This window comes from Typopeltis vanoorti, chromosome 23, assembly GCF_054136105.1.
Source record: "Typopeltis vanoorti isolate ZY-2024b chromosome 23, IOZ_Tvanoo_1.0, whole genome shotgun sequence".
Classification (NCBI taxonomy): Eukaryota; Metazoa; Arthropoda; class Arachnida; order Uropygi; family Thelyphonidae; genus Typopeltis; species Typopeltis vanoorti.
Window position 1 is genome coordinate 55,323,129 of NC_143571.1, and position 18,675 is coordinate 55,341,803.

The window sequence follows — 18,675 nt, forward strand, 5'->3', positions numbered from 1 at the left end:
CTTGTATTTTTTAAACTGTTCTTGTAATACCACTGACGATGGTCTGCTATTTCCAGACTGAAATATTTGTTTAAATAAATATCTTTCTTGTGATCATTTGAACTTTATGATCATGACTGTTTCTTTATTGAGTGCATCAATCACACAGTGTACAGTCTCATTCAATGAGAACCCACTTGTGAAAAAAAACATTGTGGCAAGGTTATCTCTTAAAGACAAGACACCGAACCCCTCTTACAGAAAAAATGGATACTTCTGTATCCATTTTTGAACTTAACCTCTGATTCTGACACATTGGAAGATATATTGATTAATTTTCCAGAGGAAGGGATGGACACCAGTCGTCCATACTTCCCAAAATCTAATGAGAAATATAAATCCGACAAGGGTAAATCCTCAACTTCCCGGAAATCAGACAAGTCTACAAAGCCTAAACAATAAAAAAAAATTTTAAACGGAATGCAGCATGTGTTCAGTGATATCAAGCACCTTCTGCAGAAACACAAACCTTTTTGTTTTTGTCTGCAGGAAACTTATTTAAAACCCAGTGAGGATACTACCATCAGGAATATCAATCTTGTACACAAGATAAAATTGGCGATGGTCCTGCACATGGTGGAGTAGCTATTCTCTTGGGCAGTCATACTCCATTCCATCATAACTTAATACTGCTCTGGAAGCAGTAGTGATTCGCCTATCTGTGGGGTTTCTAATCATAGTATGCTCAGTATATTTACCCCTGGGAGTTCTGAATTAAATGAAATGGAAATCAATAATCTCATAATGCAACTACCTCAGCCCATACTCCTAATGGGTGACTTTAATTGACATAACACTCTGTGGAGTAGTGCCAGCATGAATAGACAAGGTCATATTATTGAGCAAATGCTCAACAACTGTAACCTTTCTTGTAATAATAATGGAGTAAATACCTTCTTCCACATGCCTACCCAATCTTATTCGGCAATCAATCTTACAATCTGCTCTCCTGCCATTTTCCACTGCTCACATGGAATGTTGATGAAAACGTATAGAAGTGATCATTTTCCTCTTATCAGCCAAACACCTCTTAATGAAGCAGTGGAGTATGTCACAAATTGTATTGTCCATGCAGACACCACAGCATTTCCAAAAACATTATCCTGATTTCCACTCCATCCAAAGCCTTGGTAGAACTGAGAGTGCCAGGCAGCCAAAAAAAAGACCAAGATGGAACATGGGATATATTTTGTAGCTATACTACCATAACGAACTTAATAGCATTTAAACATGCTCAGGCCAAAGTAATGTGAGACGTCAGAGTCAAAAACAATCCTGGATTAAATTTATATCATCGATTAACCAAACAACCATTGCAAAAATTATCTTTGATAAAATCTGGAAGATGAAAGGAAGTTGACACAGCCTGGAGATATGGATTATCAAAAGATCTGTCTAATCTTGGTCTGAGAGGATACGTTCCTGTTTATTAAGAACTTTCTATCCAGCTGTGTGTTCCAAGTCTGAGTGAGTAACATGTTATCTCAATCATATCATATAGAAGGAGGGTTCCTCAGGGCTCTGTCTTAAGTGTGACTCTCTTTGCTATTAAAGTAAACGCAATTACTGAACAGCTTCCTCCAACAGTAGGCAATTGCATTTATGTCAATGATTTCACAATTTACTGTCACTCCTGCAATATGAGAGTCATTGGAAGATAACTTCAACATGGATTCAAGTTATCTGCCGAAAACAAGCAGTTAATCATGTCTCATCATGGGTTAAAATTATCTGTTGAAAAAACTGTTTGTGTATGCTGGAAATGTACTCTCCACACCAGTACTGATTTAAGAATGATGTAAACCATTATCCCTGTAGTTCCAGAGGCCAAGTTTTTGGGATTTATCTTGATAGAAAGCTAACTTCTTTACACACATTTGTCATCTTTGGGATAAGTGCAAAAAAAAAAACCCATTAAACATCTTTCATACTTTATCCTCTGCTGAATGGAGTGCTGATCAATGTACCTTGCTCTGCATTTATCATGTACTTGTACGTTCAAAGCTTGATTATGGGTCCCAGGTTTACGGTTCTGCAAGGGGAGAGCACGCTCTGGTGTTTGGATCCAGTCCATCATCAGGGATAACCGATTAGCTACTAGTGCTTTTTGCACATCATTCCTTCAAAGCTTTTATGCTAAATCAAATGAATCCTCTCTGTCACTTAGATGAAAACATTTGCCTCTTAATTATACCCTAAAAATAAAGTTCCGTCCAGATCATCCTACATGGACTAGTCTCATTTCTCTGCATTGGGTGTCCTGTATCACACAAGATGCAGTGGAAGCTATTGGCATGAGTGTTGATAACATTACCTGCACCGGATAAAACAGTATTCCTCCATGGCAGGCTTGCATCCCATCCTGCAACCTCTCACTTTGCTAACTACAGAAGTCTCATATGCCTTCAAGTGTTCAATGCACACAGAGCAGCCACTCTGATTTCTTGTCCATCTATACTGATGGTTCAAGATCAGAGATCTCTGTTGGCTGTGCTTCCTAACATTACAATTTCCAACCAGATCCCACTTTATTGCAGTAACTATACTGCAGAGTTGCATGCCATTCAGCTCGCATTTGTGCTTATCAAAGAAAACGTCTACCAAAAGTGTATATTTTATACAGGCTCTTTGCATTCTTTACAGGCTATCTCCTCTCTGGTGATAATCCACATCCAGTACTTGCTGAGGTGCTTCAACTCTTGTACAAAATAAAGACCTTAATTTCGATGTTTGGTTGTGTTAGATCTAGCCACATTGGAATTAAGGGAATGACAATGCAGACAGCTTTCTTGACATACTGTTTTATACTGACTATGCACACAGGTCATGAAATCAAAGTTAATTGCGTAATGGAAGTATTGACAAACAAATTGCATGAGATTAAGCCTGAAATTAAGCACTGGCAGTCTTGTCAACATAGGAACAGAAGAGAAGACGTTCTTGCTAGGCTCTGCATTGGTCACAGTCATCTCACACTTTTAGATTTATTGAGGGACGATGATCCACCTGTGTGCAACACCCATCTTATCATTAGTTATATTCTGGTGGAGTGTAAGTGCTTCATATGAGAGAGAAATTACATTTTTACTGACCGAGCCCTATACACTCAGTCAGATGTTGTCAGACTCAGATAGATTGCATGACAGTTTTAGAATATTGCAAAGCATTAATTTTTTCAAAGACATTTCGTTATGGATTTGTTTATATGTAGATGCTGCATTATAGATACTAAACTTTGTACATACGTTTTATTTACTCATTTATCTTCTTATAACTTTGTGCATATATTATTCACTAATTTATCTCCTTGTATACAATCCTATCAACACCGTGTGCACCAGGGTGTTGATAGGTATCCTGGTGCAGTATGACCTTTACTGTCCTTATGCCATGAAAATCCTAGTCAGTCAATCGGTCAACCACCAATCTTATTATATTTTTTCCATAACTTCTTTTTCATCTGTAATTTCCCTTTGATATTGTTCTCTGATTTCATCTACTTTACACCAGATTGTGTCCTTTTTTTCACTTGAGTTATACAACTTGCCATTTCTGTTAATAAGTATATCTTCACTAGTTCTCATGTACTAATTTCTAAGATTATTATAATCACCTGTCCTATAATTCCTGATAAATTCCTTTCTCCTTAATATTCCTACATGCCTATTCATCTCCCAAGTCAATACTACATGACTGCTCTCTGCAACTGGGAGCAGGGTTGTCATCTCAGTTGCAATCATATCCTGTGATGCTGGAACCAAATCCAGCACTCTCGAAGCTCATGTCCCTTCTACTACATGTTGTTTAAGACATTTGTGCGTCAAGAATTCCAGAAATTCCATTCCCTTACTACTTACCTTACTACTTTTTTTTAATTTTTATTTATATATTTTTTTTTTCACTTTTCCAGTATGAAAAGTAATTGAAAATCTCAAAATATGGTATAGAAAATTGAATTTGACATGCTTTTAAATGTTTTACTTCCTTTAGACAGAACTGGTAGTATTTTTTGATTGAAATGCCTTTTATATATGACAGCATTAATATAAATTAAGAAATTTGGCATAAAAGTTTGTATTAAAAGAAAATCTTAACATTTACATAGCCTGGCCATTTTATCAGATGTAATTCCACAATCCTGCATCTACTGCTTCATCAGAGACAGTTTCACATCTATTTATGGCTAAATACTGAGGAACCATGTGTACGTAAGCATGTATGTGTGTATGCACACATTCAATTCTGCATAATAATTAGTTTGACCTAAGGAGCATGATTAGAGAGAGCTTGTTGATGCAAGAGGCTTGTAGAGAGTTAACAAGAATTATGCCTTCTAAGTTGGTCAAATAGCTGCACAGTATAACATTGTGTAAAGGAGCATATCAGCGTGCACAGTCTTCTTTACATGCTGATCGTTGCACAGATAGGGTTATAACAGCTGATATTGCCAAGTATGTGTAAGTGGGTGTAAGAACGCCTGAATGGGAAATGGTTAGTTCATACTATTTTTCCACATTGACAATAGTGCCAGGCAGTGGTAGCAGTATTGGAGACTGGCAGTAGTGTGATTATGTGGGGTGAGGAGCATTTTCTTGACATTATGTCAACCTGGTACTGGTAGCATGATGTCTAAATGTTACAGCATTGCTCACAGTTTATGTCTGGTAATGGTTACATTTAGTAGGATAATGCACCAAGGCACAGATCATTTGGGAATAGTTCTAATGAGCATGATGAACTTTTTCCTTCAACCTACTGGCCACCTGATCTCAATCTTATCATGTATTTGTTAGATGAGGTGGACTGAATATTTGCAGCAGGGATCTGCTGCAGTCCAATTTGAGATAACTTCAGAATGTAATCAAGTTTACAATGACCAGTAGTCCTGTTGGATGCATTTGACGTTTCATGGAGCCCACGACAACAAGTTGAGGCTATAAAAAAGATGGGGGATACTCCTCACTGTTAGGCAGTTGCATCTAATAAACTGGCCATTTAATGTATATAGTCATATTGTAGTTTGTTTGAAATATGTGTCTTCCTATTGTCTTTAAGTTTCATGTCATTTCAATCAATGTGATATTTTTATTTCTTTCAGAGGCTGCTGAAAAGTAGCAAACCAGGTCAGTTATACATAGTTGACTGTGATGTTGTAAATACAGGTATCCCATATAGTGACACATTCTCTGTAAAGTCATTTTATTGTATTACTCGAGTGTCCAGTCGAGAATGCAGGCTCCTTGTTCATGGCTGTGTTAGATATAAAAAGTCTGTGTGGGGTCTAGTCAAATGTAAGTATCTAAAATATACATCACATAGAAATAATTACTGGGACACACTGCATTGCACACACTTCTTGTTAGACCTTCCACTTGTCTAGGCATAATACTCTTCATGAAATATTTCTTCATATCAGAAAACATGATATGAAGAAAATGACATGGAAAAAACTAGCCTGATAGAATTCTGATCTTAATCTAACAGAACACCACTTGAATTTCTGCAATGCTAAGTGCAAAACAGTGTGTAAAATGACACTGGGCTGCGATGGTTATGGTGAAGACCATTCTTCCTTCACCATAACCATCGCAGCCCAAGTGTCACACACTGTTTTGCACTTAGCATTGCAAATTCAAGTGGTGTTCTGTTAGATTAAGATCAGAATTCTATCAGGCTAGTTTTTTCTGTCATTTTCTTCATATCATGTGTGCAGTATGGCATGCTGCTTGTCATTTGTTTGAAAATGACATGAGTTTGTTCCATAAAGCTTGCCAATTGTTAGAAGCATTGCATTATCTAGAAGAGTTGCATATTGTTGGCATTCATGTGTCTGGCACACGACCAGAAGTCCAATTCATATAAGGAGAAACAACTCCAAACTATTATGTCTCCACCACTAAATTTTACAATTGGGCTTATGCACCCAAGCATAAGGCATTCACTATACTCTCCCATCCAGTTAGAAAAGGGTATGGTATGATTTATCACGCCATATTACAGACTTTAACCATCCATGGACCAGTCACAATGTCCAGTGTAGTCTGTGCATTTGGCATGGTTAATGTTCAGCTTATATGCAGTTGCTCCTTCTTATAAATCAAGCCTGTACAACCTTTTACCTAATGTCATACTATTAACCTAACTCCCGCCAGACTCTGAACTCCTGTTGATGATTTCCACACAGAACTGACAGGGTTTCTCTGTCATTCTTCGGAGCCTCCCTTCCCTCTTGATGTTAGCTTCCTGTGGTCATCTTGGATACGAAAGGACTCTCACATTTCCAATTATCTATAATTGTTTATATTTTATTTTGGGTAATGCATTCTGTCAAAAATGGACAGAATGCTAATAGGGCATCTTATGATAACACCTCCTTAAAATAAAGAACTTCTGTAAGGGCTTTTTATATGAAGGTGAATTAACAAGCCTCGTACGTCTACAGCAATTTCAGGCAGGGCTTTTCTTTATAGAGCCTACTACACATAGAGTAGTAGTTGAGGCTGTGTAGGATGAAGGAAATATTGATATTAGTATTTTTGCATTCTAAACAAGGGATGTCCCATTACTTATTCCAAGATAGTATATATGAATAGTAGTCAGAAAATGAATAGATACCTATATACACTAATAAATCTGTTTTTATCCTATTTGAGGAGAGTTAAAAAATAACATATTGTTCTTATCTCAGCAGAAACAAAAAATATTATTGCAAATATCTCTTATTATTTTATAAAATATTTTTTCGGTGAATGCTTTTATGTTGAAATATCATTTCTACATGCCTGGCTTCGAAGACCCTTTAAACCCAGGGGGGGGGGGTTGATTTTTATGAAATTATGTAGACTATTAATTCTTGAACATTAAAATATTGTTGCTGCAAGAATACTAATATGTGATTTTTCATTTTATGCTATTTAAAATGAATTTGGCAACAAGTTCATTGAGAAGTTATTTATTGGAATGAGACCTAATGCAGAGAGTCAGGGAAATTAGATCATCTTGGGAGGAATGCGAGGATGTGTATGTAAGCAGCTGGAATTTGTAGACATAATAGTGATACAAATGTCAATGAGCATGATTATGAATCTGCTGAATGGATGGACTATGCTTTGGGTTTGGGCATTTTGGGTGTGTGTGTGGGAAGGGGGAAAAGAGAAAGTTGCTGAATTGAGCTAAGCAGACTGTAGATTAAGTATAAGAAAATGCGAGAAGATAACTTGTTATATCTACACAAATGCCAGGAGCATTAGAAACAAAGCAGTTGAGTTTGTTGCTTTGGTGAATATGTTGCAACTTAAAATTGTATTAATTAGTGAATGACAGCAGCATTCCTAAAGGGTATAGTATTTTTAGGAATGATAGGAGGGGGGGGGTACTAATTATATCAGATGACTTGAGTCCAGTTAGGATGAAAGCAATAATTGTAATAATGTCCCATATAGCACTGAGTTTGAGGCTATATAGTGTGAAGTGTAGGCTAAGAGGGTGGGATGTTGCTACAGACCTGAAAGTTCAGTTGCAGGGGATGAAGAAATGCACTGCCAAATTATCCTGAGTACTAAACGAGTAATTATTATGGGTGACTTAAATTATCCAAATATTGATTAGGTAGCTAAGCAAACTCATGATAAGAACAAAGCAGAAATCATTATCTTTCTCAACAACCTCCTGATATCCAATCTTACATTCTCCTTATTCTCAGTCAAGTCACTTGTCCCTACTACCACTACAACTCCTTTGCTCGCTTATCCAACTTAATCACTCTATTCATTTTATCTCCAGGAAAACAAACCTTGTGCATCTCATTTACCGCATCCCTAATAATCAAATCACCATACAACACTACTTGCAGGTCTTTTGTTACCATTTCGATGACATCACCTTTTTTCATCATCTTCACTCTTCCATACATATCTACAATTCTCTTCATTTCACTGTGTGTGTCCACCTTGTTTCGTGCCTCATCTTCACCAACTCAGCTTTCAAACTTTATGTCCTTTTTTTCACTGTCATTCACTCTCACTATTTTATCACCAGGCGTGCACATATACACACACACTTTTATACACACACACACACACACACACACACTTTTTCGCTGTCAATCCTGCTTGGCACTGTACGGTTGACTGCACTCTGTTTTTCAGTGTCATTATTGCCCACTTTATCATTAATTTCACTCTGTTTTTTAACATCATTAATTATCACCCACTTTATAATCATTTGAACTTTTTTCATGTTATCATTTCCACACACTCTCTGACCATTCACATAATCTTCATCTGCTGTGTCAGTTACAATGCCATGTTCCTTACTCGTATTTAAACTATTTCAACTCATATTTAAGCAAGCCTTGTGGTCCATCAGAATATCCCATTTCTTACATACCTACAATCGTTCGTTTCTCTTATTCAGTCTCTCTACCTAAATATCTGCAACATCTTCCCATGTTTACAGTACTATACCATTTTTAGGAAATCTACACCATCTACTTTATTTGTCTTTCACACAGATCTACACAATGATTTGTCTTTCACTGCCATGTTGCATTAGTGTGCTAAGTAACGATTTTGTAAACAAACAAGCCCACACACTACAAACACTGCAAGTGCACAACTTCTATCATAAATCTTACACATAAACACATACTTATTTACAATTAATTAGTCAAAAAACTTATCTGAACTGAAAGCCTTCTTTAATCAAACCTTCCAGCAGAATGCCACCTGACATGTAGGATGATGGGTATCTCCATAGAGTCTGAAGATTCATCACAGGAGACCCATTATTCACATAATACTTATCATCATGTCCTTGAACTCCATGATCAGATATATGAGCAATAGTCAGATGCAACCTTATAAAGGGAAATAATACCCCCACTGCCTCGGTGTTTACAAATTGAATATGTGTAGAATATTAAGGTTTGTTGTTTCAAGTTGAGCATACAAATCATGCCTGGTACTTCTTCAGTCAGTTTAGGTTGTCCTGGAATCTATGATGGATGCCTAAGCTTGCTCCTGCTTCATGGGGTTATTGAGCTGGAGAGTGACGGAGTTCATAACTCTGCAAAATTTCCTGAGAGTTTATTCTGAATTTGATGTTTGTTTCTTGTAGAAAGATTAGATCTACATGATATTTCTGTACCTGGTAAAGATCTATCTTTTTGTATATGGCAGAGTTGTTATAGTATGGGTGGAAGAAGGGTAACCTGTGCCTTACCAGTCATCTGCATGCTGATCTCCTTTTTCTTTATATTTCTTCCATGACTTTTTCTTTTTTTTACAACTCTGCTTAGTGATGCTATTCACCCATCTAACTCCTACCTAATTTATCCTCCTGAATTTGGGTAGACACTCTGAAACTGCTTTTTTCAAATATCCCTTAAACACCACCTGTGTACTGCCCACATCTCTCTCTCCTCCAAATTCTTGTGACATGGCACTACTACAAGTTGACTTCTCAGTCTCTTGTATTCAGGGAGAAAATGCTTAGTAACATTATAGGTTTGGAAGGTAGAAGGATTATAAGTGAATGTCCTTTAGTATTCTTTGTATATTGTGTTTCCAGTCCATTAAATAAGTAATATATATACTTCCATTTATTAACTTCTGCTCTGCTCTTTTTTCAATTTAGTTTGAGTGCTCTGAAGCTGTGATAAAAGTCTCAGATTTTTGTGGTGTGTGTTTCAGAAGTGCTATTAATTTGTGGGGTGTGAGGAACCTTGCATTTTCAGTGCAGGAAAGTTTATTCTTAGAGTTTAGTTATCTAGTTTACTGTGTCAAAGCATAGCTCTCCTTATTTGTGTCAGGGCCTTTATTCCTTCATTCATTCATAGCTCCAAATTCCTGAATATATTCTTGTTTAAGTTGTCTATTTTGATTGCAGCATCTGAGAAGTATCAGTAATTTTTTTCTTCATCATCATATCTTTTTGGGAGAGTTGTTATTTATAGACAGTTTTGGGTCTTGATGCTGTGAGTCTTCATCATCAAAGTTTTCATCTCTCCTTGGTTGGCAAGTATTCATGAGTAGTGTTTTTGTGGAGTTTGGATTTGTTGAGCTATCAGGTTTGAAGCACACACAGAGAGAGAGAGAAATTTTGGTTGATTTTTTTCTACTCATTTCCAACATTGTGTGCCACTAGATCTGTTCTTGATAGGTGTTTTCTGGTTTGGGATATCTGTTTCTGTGTCATTGGAAATATAGAGATATTGTTTCCTAATGTCACCTTCTTTGCAGCAATCAAAGCATTGTGATGAGACAGATTGTTAGTGTTGATTATCTTGATAGCGTTGATAGATAAGGTAGTATTGATTATCTTTAGCAAGTTGTACACTGCATCATGTCTTAAAAAGCTTTGATATGAGTGAATTTAGGTTTGTTCATGATTACTGACAGTGCATGCGTGCGTATTTTTATGGTGACTGAGCCATACCTTGTTAAAAATGATATGATGAATCAATGGGGAATTTCAGGAAGTATGTTTGATATTGTTACTTTAATTGTTGCTGCCCTGTAGTGATAGATTAATGCCAGTGTCCTTTTGTAGCACTGTCTGTGTCCATGAGGGTTTTGATGGAAATACACCTGTATAGTTCTTGCCATGTGGGAGGCATCATTTATATTATTATTATTATTTATATGGGTACTCCATGGAGTCAAGACTCATCAGGGCAGACCAACTCTATCCATTAACAGTACCTATAATCATAGGTACTGTGATGATAAACATAAACCTTAAACATATTCACTGTTGGGGCAACCAACTTTGGCAACCCATTCCTTTCATTCACAACTCTCCAAGTAAAGAACCTTACTATCCACACTTTTAGACAACTTCCAAATGTGACCCTTACTCCCCATGTACTGAAAAATTTCTTTTGTGTCAATCTTATAGAATCCCTTTAGTAACTTATAAGTTTCTGTCATATCTCCTCTCCTCCACATGTTAGCTACACTCTGCAACCCACACGCCCTCAATATATACTCATAGGGAACATTTCACAGACCTGTCGTCAGCTTGGTCACTCATCTCTGAATCCTCTACACCACCTCCCAATCCCCAAGAAAAACAGGTCACCAAATCTGTGCACAGTAGTCAATGTGTTCTTCAGCACTGACAAGTAATCCTCTGAGCTCTTTTGCCAACTCTTGCAGTATATCCTCTGAATTTCACATCTGGGTCCACTATCACTTCCAGATCCCTAGCCTCATCAATTTCCTGTAAACTAGTACATATGTAATCTTTTTATCACAAAGTTCATTTCCGTACATTTTACAATGGTGAATTAACAACCATTGTCCTTTTCCCACACTGCCAGTTTATTTAAATCATCCTGTAAAATATCTAAGATGTCTACATCACCTTTATCAACTATTACCCTATCCAGTTTTGCATCATCAACAAACAACTGAATATCCCCCCCCCCCAAAAAAAAACAACAACTTCTGATATAGCATTAATGTACAAATTAAAGATTAGTGATCCTAGTACATTGCCCTGGGGAACTCCACTAGTCATTCTCATTCACCTTGATTCAACTCTACCGTACATCACCCTCTGATGTCTATCAGCTGCCTCTCTAACCATGCTGCCAGCCTCATATCCATTCCCATTTGCTCCAATTTATGTAATTGTTTTCCATTCAGTATTCTGTTAAATGCCTTAGCAAAGTCCAGCAGTATCATCATGGTATAGTCATTTCCTCTATCCAATCCTGCTGTCACCTTATTATAAAATGTGAATTAATAACTGAGGCAGGGCCTACCTTTTACAAGGTAGGTCTCCATTCTGTCTCCTATAGAGTATCATACTCATATCCATCCATTTCTGAATTTAACTTTTAACCAACTTTTCCAATGTTAAAGATACCAAGCAATTTTTTATAAGCTAGGTTTTTAATCCTTTTTCCCAAGTAAGCAAACAGACAAGTGAGTCAAGTTTGCGGCTGCACGTAGTGCAACACTAGGCAACTAGTTGTAAAGGTGGAGTAAGTTCTGATCACTTTCCTTAGAATTTTCCCCTTATGCAAAGTACATTTCCTTGTGGAGATGTATGATGCTATGCATTAAGGTAATGGTCACTACCCATACCAGTTTTGACCTTTATTGAGGTCTCGTCAGTGGGAGCCAGACCTAAAAAATGCCAAGGGTGAAGTAACATAGAGCTTATAAATATTTTCCCTAAACAAGTTGCCATAAGGTGCTTTGACCTCATTAAATAAAAATCTCAGGATGAGAGTAAGATATAGAAAGTTTTTTACCTTGGGTATATATTATGTTAAAGATACCGAGCAATTTTATAATCTAGGTTTTTACTTGGGAAAAAGGATTAAAAACCTAGCTTATAAAATTGCTTGGTATCTTTAACATAATATATACCCAAGGTAAAAAACTTTCTATATCTTACTCTCATCCTGAGAATTTTATTTAATGAGGTCAGAGCACCTTATGGCAACTTGTTTAGGGAAAATATTTATAAGCTCTGTATTACTTCACCCTTGGCATTTTTTAGGTCTGGCTCCCACTAATGAGACCTCAATAAAAGTTGAAACTGGTATGGGTAGTGACCATTACCTTAATGCATAGCATCATACATCTCCACAAGGAAATGTGCTTTGCATTAGGGGAAAATTCTAAGGAAAGTGATCAGAGCTTACTCCACCTTTACAACTAGTTGCCTAGTGTTGCACTATGTGCAGCTGCAAACTTGACTTACCTGTCTGTTTGCTTACTTAGGAAAAGGGATTAAAAACTTATCTTGTAAAATTGCTTGGTATCTTTAACATAACATATACCCAAGGTAAAAAACTTTCTACAACTTTTCCAATACTTTAACTACCACTCCAGAGGTGGCTATTTCTGTGCAGTCATTCCTGTACTTGTCCTCATTTGTCCCAGGGGTGGCTAGATTCATGCTTGAGTGCATCATCATCATCAAATTCCTGTCATGTACAGGATATGATAGTACTACATGAAAAAAATTACATCATTACTAACTTCCTATCTACAATTTTCCTCCAAATCAGCCTGTTACTTGTCAAGACTCCAACATTATCAGATCTTATATTTCTATTGTCTAAGGCACTTTGTACCGTATCAATCCACCTATATCTTGGTCTTCCTCTGGATCTTTTTGCTGCCAACCTGGCAGAGAACACTTGTTTTGCTAATCTTTCCTCGCCCATTCTGTTTAAGTGACCATACCACCTGAGATTAGCTCTGCCAATGCCTTCCTGGATATTGACAATGTCAAGTTCTTTCCTAATATCCTCGTTTTTAATATGATATTGCCATTGATGCCATTTGTTCACGCCTATAATCTTTCTCAGGACTCTCATATCTGCGGTCTCTAGTGTTTGGTCAAGTGTTTTACTTCTGACCCAGCTCTCAGATCCAAAAGTTAAAACTGGTTTGAACACTGTCTTGTATACAGCTAATTTAGTGTTCTGACTAATTTCTCTCTTATTCCATATGAATTTATTCAACTGACTTCCTACTATACCAGCTTTGCTGATTCAGTTGTCTATTTCTATATTTAATTTACCATCTTCACTAAAAATCGTGCCTAAGTAGCTGAAATGTTTCACTTGTTCCACAGGTTCTCCATTCATAACACAGTTGACATTTTCAATGATTCTACCTATTTCCATTGTCTTTGTCTTTTTATTGCTGACCTTCATACCATATCTATTACAACAGCTATTCAATTTAGTCAGAGAATCTTGCAGACTTGTAGCAGATTTATTTAGAAGTATAACATCATCCGCATAAAGCAAAGAACTGACATTAACACCTCCAATTTTGATATCATGTTTAATACTACTTTCCTTCAGAATGTGATCCATATAGATAACGAATAATAGAGGGGTTAATGTACATCCTTGTCTCACACCAGATTGAACATTAAATCATCTTCCTGTACTTCCTTCAATTCTAACTGCTGACTGACAACTCAAATAAAGACTAAGTATTACTTGATATAATGCCCCACATTGACACCATATAACTGTAGCGTATTGAATAGCTTCTCTCTTGGCACCTTGTCATATGCCTTTTCCAAATCAACAAAACTTAAATACAGATCTCTGTTATATTCCCATGCTTTCTCGACTGTCTGTCGTAAAGTGAAGATCTGATTCTGACAGCCTCTATTTGGCCTGAATCCAGCTTGTTCTTCACCAAGCTTTTCTTCCACAATTCTTCTCAACCGTTTCTCAAGTATATTTGCATAGATCTTGCCAGAAACACTCAGTAGGGAAATACCTCTGTAATTCTCACATTCAGTTTTATTTCCCTTTTTATATATGGGTACTATGAGAGCTCTACTCCAATCATTGGGAATTCGTGCCTGTGTCCAGGCTTACTGAACTATGCAGTGCAGCCACTGTAAGACTCTTATACCACCATACTTCAGCATTTCTGGTCGAATATCATCTACTCCTGCTGCCTTTCCACATTTCAACCCTTTGATGGCTTTTTCTACTTCAAGTATGGATATGTATTCCTGACTGCATGCCTTGTCAGTGTTTTTTACCACTGTACTGTCATCACTGCTTGTTTCATTTAGCAACTTTTCAAAGTAATTAATCCATACTTCAAGGATATCTTTTTCTCCAGTTTTCATGTCACCGAGTGCGCCTCCCCTAAAATATCGTTGCTGCAAGAATACTAATATGTGATTTTTCATTTATGCTGTTTAAAATGAATTTGGCAACAGGTTCATTGAGAAGTTATTTATTGGAATGAGGTCTAATGCAGAAAGTCAGGGAAACTAGATCATCTTGGGAGGAATGCTGAGGATGTGTATAAACTCTAAACTCACTGAATAATACTTTCTCTCATAAACATCTAATTTGCTGCCACAGTCTGATCTTCCAAAGAAATGTTTTCTTTAGTAGTAAGGATCACGGTGCCGATTTGTGAGGATCTGAAATTATCATCAGCCATGTTGGTTACTGAATATTAATTAGCATGTTTTTTGCTGATGCAGCATTTGTATGAAAGCAGTATTTTTGGGAGGATGCATTATTTTATCATTGATTCTACATTAGCATAAGAGATAAAATCTACTTGATATCTTTTCTGCTTCCAAATCAATTGCTTGTCTTCAGCATGTGGTGATGGGAGATCTTTGGTTTCTTGCTTCGTTTGTAATAGGGGACTGTCCTGTTGCATAGCTGCTGATCCTTCACAGATGATAGCTGGAGATAGGTAGTCTAAGTGTCTATCAAGAATCAAAGCAGGAATCAAAGCAGTTATGGCAATAGAATTAAAGCTAGCCCAGCATTGTTAGAGCTGGAATATTAATATTTCACTATACTGTCATGTTTTTTATGTGATGCCCATCCATGAAAGATTTACTACATATAATATCCTATACTACATCAGTACCATGGGTTGGGATTATTTTGTTCTTTTTTATATTTTTATTTATATTTTTCGGGTTGGGATTATTTTGTTCTTTTTTATATTTTTATTTATATTTTTCAGAAACCTTGCTCTAGAGACCAAGCATGGAAAATTTTCAGCTGTTCCACTCCTCCATTGAGTAGAAGAGTGGTGGTCTCACAGTGAGCATTAAAATTCATCTCCCACCTAAGTTTGAGTGTTAGCTCTCAAGTTAAAGAAACTAACTACATAAAAATTAAGAATCATAAGATTCTTAATTTTATGTAGTTATTATATGCTTATCCATAAGAATAATCTTATGGATAAGCATATAAAACAAAAAAGTGGGGAAAGCATGAATGAAGTCATGTATATCTGATAGCTTTAACCACTTAGCTTTTTTAGAGATAGATAGATAGAACTTATGACAATTAAATCTAGATCCCCTCAGTTTATAACCTTCCTTATACAGAAATCAGAATTTTCATTTTATAATTTTTTTTTAATTTTCTAACATACTTATTCATTATTGCTTCTTTTTTTTTTCAAAAATGGTAATCTGTCCAGAGATAATTAAGTTTATACCTAAAAATTTTTGTGCAGTTCACCAATTGTGCTTTGTTAACTTTATTTTATATTACAGCTTTGATAGAGAAAAGTGCAATGCAAGGTTTATCTGACTTCTGTACAGATCTAGGCAAGTATATTCATGAAATTATTATTTTTTATCTACAAGCTAATTCACCTTTTTTTAACTCTAAAATTAAAACAATAAGTCATTGAAGACTTTCTTGTATTCATAATTCTATTAATTAATATTATCATATTATTCAAATGCTAATCAGGTTCGCCCTTGAATGTTGCTATTCGTAAAGATGAGACAAGCATTTAATTTAGTTTAAAGAATCTTTCTTTACTCTTAAATGTTGAAGTTGTTTAGTACACTTATTAAAGCACATCACTTATAATATATTGTTGGAGTGTTTTATTTAAAAAGAACATTGCACTTTTTTTTTCAAAATTCTCCATTTATTTTTTTTAAGTACATGTTTATAAACTTAATTGTTATTTATTTTTGACATTTGAAACATAAATTTGCCCAGGTTTTGCTCACACAGCATAGATGCAAATGAAGAAGTCAGTAAACAACAAAGCTATTCAAGAATTAAAATTATCTGAATGCATCCAGGTTGATATATCAGAGAATTTGCCCATGAGCATCATCAGCTCAATTTAGAATATATTGTATGAACAATACCAAAAGAGGAGGAAAAATACATTTGTTAAGCTTACTAATATTTCACTGGCTTTCTACCTAGCATCTTCAGTTATAACTGTGACAAGCACTGAACTAAATAATTATGGAAAACAATTCAAATTGTAACTGAAACAGAACTACATGTTCATAGAGAGTGCCATGTAAGGACATGACACCCTCTATGGGACAGATAACCATAAAGTTAATTTGGAGAAGTCAGATCTCAAAATGACAATCTCCCAGATCTTTGGCAAATGAATGTAACCATGTTTGTTGAGGCTGGGAGAGTGCTTCATAGCTGATGCTAATTTTAAAAATAGTCTCTCAGGCCTATAATGACCTCTGTGTGGTGTTGATGTTTTCCTACATCTAATTCAATGTGAAGGAATATCCAGAGCCTGGTGTGCCAATCCTAACTTGCCATATACATAATGCAAATCCTGTTGATAGTACATTTAATTCATCTTGAGTATATGATCAATTTGTTAAATTTATAACCCACTTACTGCAAGTAGAAGCTGGTAATGGTTTAACTTCACTGTGACTTTTCTACTCTAATCATATGAAATTCTGAATTAGTTTAAGTTTACATCTAAAGGAACTCATCTATCTGAAACTAACATTTAAATAGTATGGCTAATTCATAGTGGTGCTGGCTGAGAGTTTTTATAGTATTATCTATTAGATAATACTTTAAAATATAATCTAGATCATTTATTAGTAATTTAGATCTAGATCATCTATTTGCTAGCCTTTAGCTATATCTTATGTAGAGTGAGAAATTTTTTTTCTTTCATTTTAATGAACTTTCAGCATTACAATAGTATTTAAGAACCTTGAATCTGTTTGAAGTTTGCCATATCTTCTAACTACTTTCCAGTATTTCTTGTTATAAAGTATTAATTGAACTTCTTATGGAAATGTGTAGAGAACAAAATAAATTAGGTCAGCCTTGTTTGACTGAGTAGATAGTGTATCCACTCTCCAACCAACAGGTCACAGGTTCAAATCCCACCATAAGCTTGGATGTTTGTGATTGTGTTTAGGTGGGAGATGAACTTCATTGCCTGGTGTGAGACCACGGTCCCACTTATTGGAGGCCTGAAGCAGCTTGAAAATGATCTGTGTTTGGTCTCTAGAATCGAATTTTTGGACTATGGGAAAAATAAATAAATGAATACAAAACAATGTATAAAATTAATAAAAATATGAGAACAAATCCTTAGCCCACCCACGGTATGAATGTACAATAGGTTTACAAACCTTCATGGGTGTCGGAGCTACATAAAAAATAAATTTTTTTTGCCTCCTATATTTTATTCTTGTTACAAGGATAATCTGCATCCCTTTATCCACATGATATCGTAGAGCACATTTTCAGTGGTATTGTGTCCATAAAAATTGGACAAGACACCAATGGATTAATGTACTCTATAGATGAGTTATTTTAGTCTTTCCTCTGATTCTAGATGACTGATCTAGCATGAAAATTGATACTGCTTACCATCGCCTGAATGTTCTTGAAAGATAGATACTGTGGTGCTGGAAGGCATTATGTTTGATGGACACACTGAGCTACAACTACTGGAAAAAGGGACTGTGACTGTTGAACAACATTGTAATGAATTCTTCAGCATCATGTTTGATTGTTCCATGGTGCTGTAGATGAAGAATTCATTTTTATGAATGACATTGCCACACCACATTGTACACAAGCAGTGGAGATACCTGTAGAGACCAAGGATATTAACTGAATCGAGTAGCCAGCACGCTCACCAGATCTCAACCCCAAAAAAGAACATGTTTGGGATACTGTAAAAATAATCATAATTAAAATTCTGAATATTTTTACGTATTGTTTATGTCAGTATGTTTATTAGTTTTGTTTTCATAACAAGCATTGTCGGCACTTGCGATGTGCCCGTTATGGAAATTGTTTTTTTAAAAGTGATATGTAAAACAGTTCAAAATTTATGTACTTACCGG

At 35.8% G+C, this 18,675-nt stretch overlaps 1 protein-coding gene across 2 annotated transcripts in view; it reads left to right on the plus strand.

The window, feature by feature from the left end:
• Nucleotides 1-18,675, plus strand: part of GramD1B (GRAM domain containing 1B) — a 390,336-nt gene that overhangs the window by 271,040 nt on the left and 100,621 nt on the right. For both annotated transcript variants that reach the window (XM_090412772.1, XM_090412773.1), the window contains 2 exons: nt 5,138-5,330; nt 16,075-16,128. In XM_090412772.1, the coding sequence (XP_090268898.1) occupies nt 5,138-5,330; nt 16,075-16,128 (247 nt within the window). The remainder of the gene's footprint in view (nt 1-5,137; nt 5,331-16,074; nt 16,129-18,675) is intronic.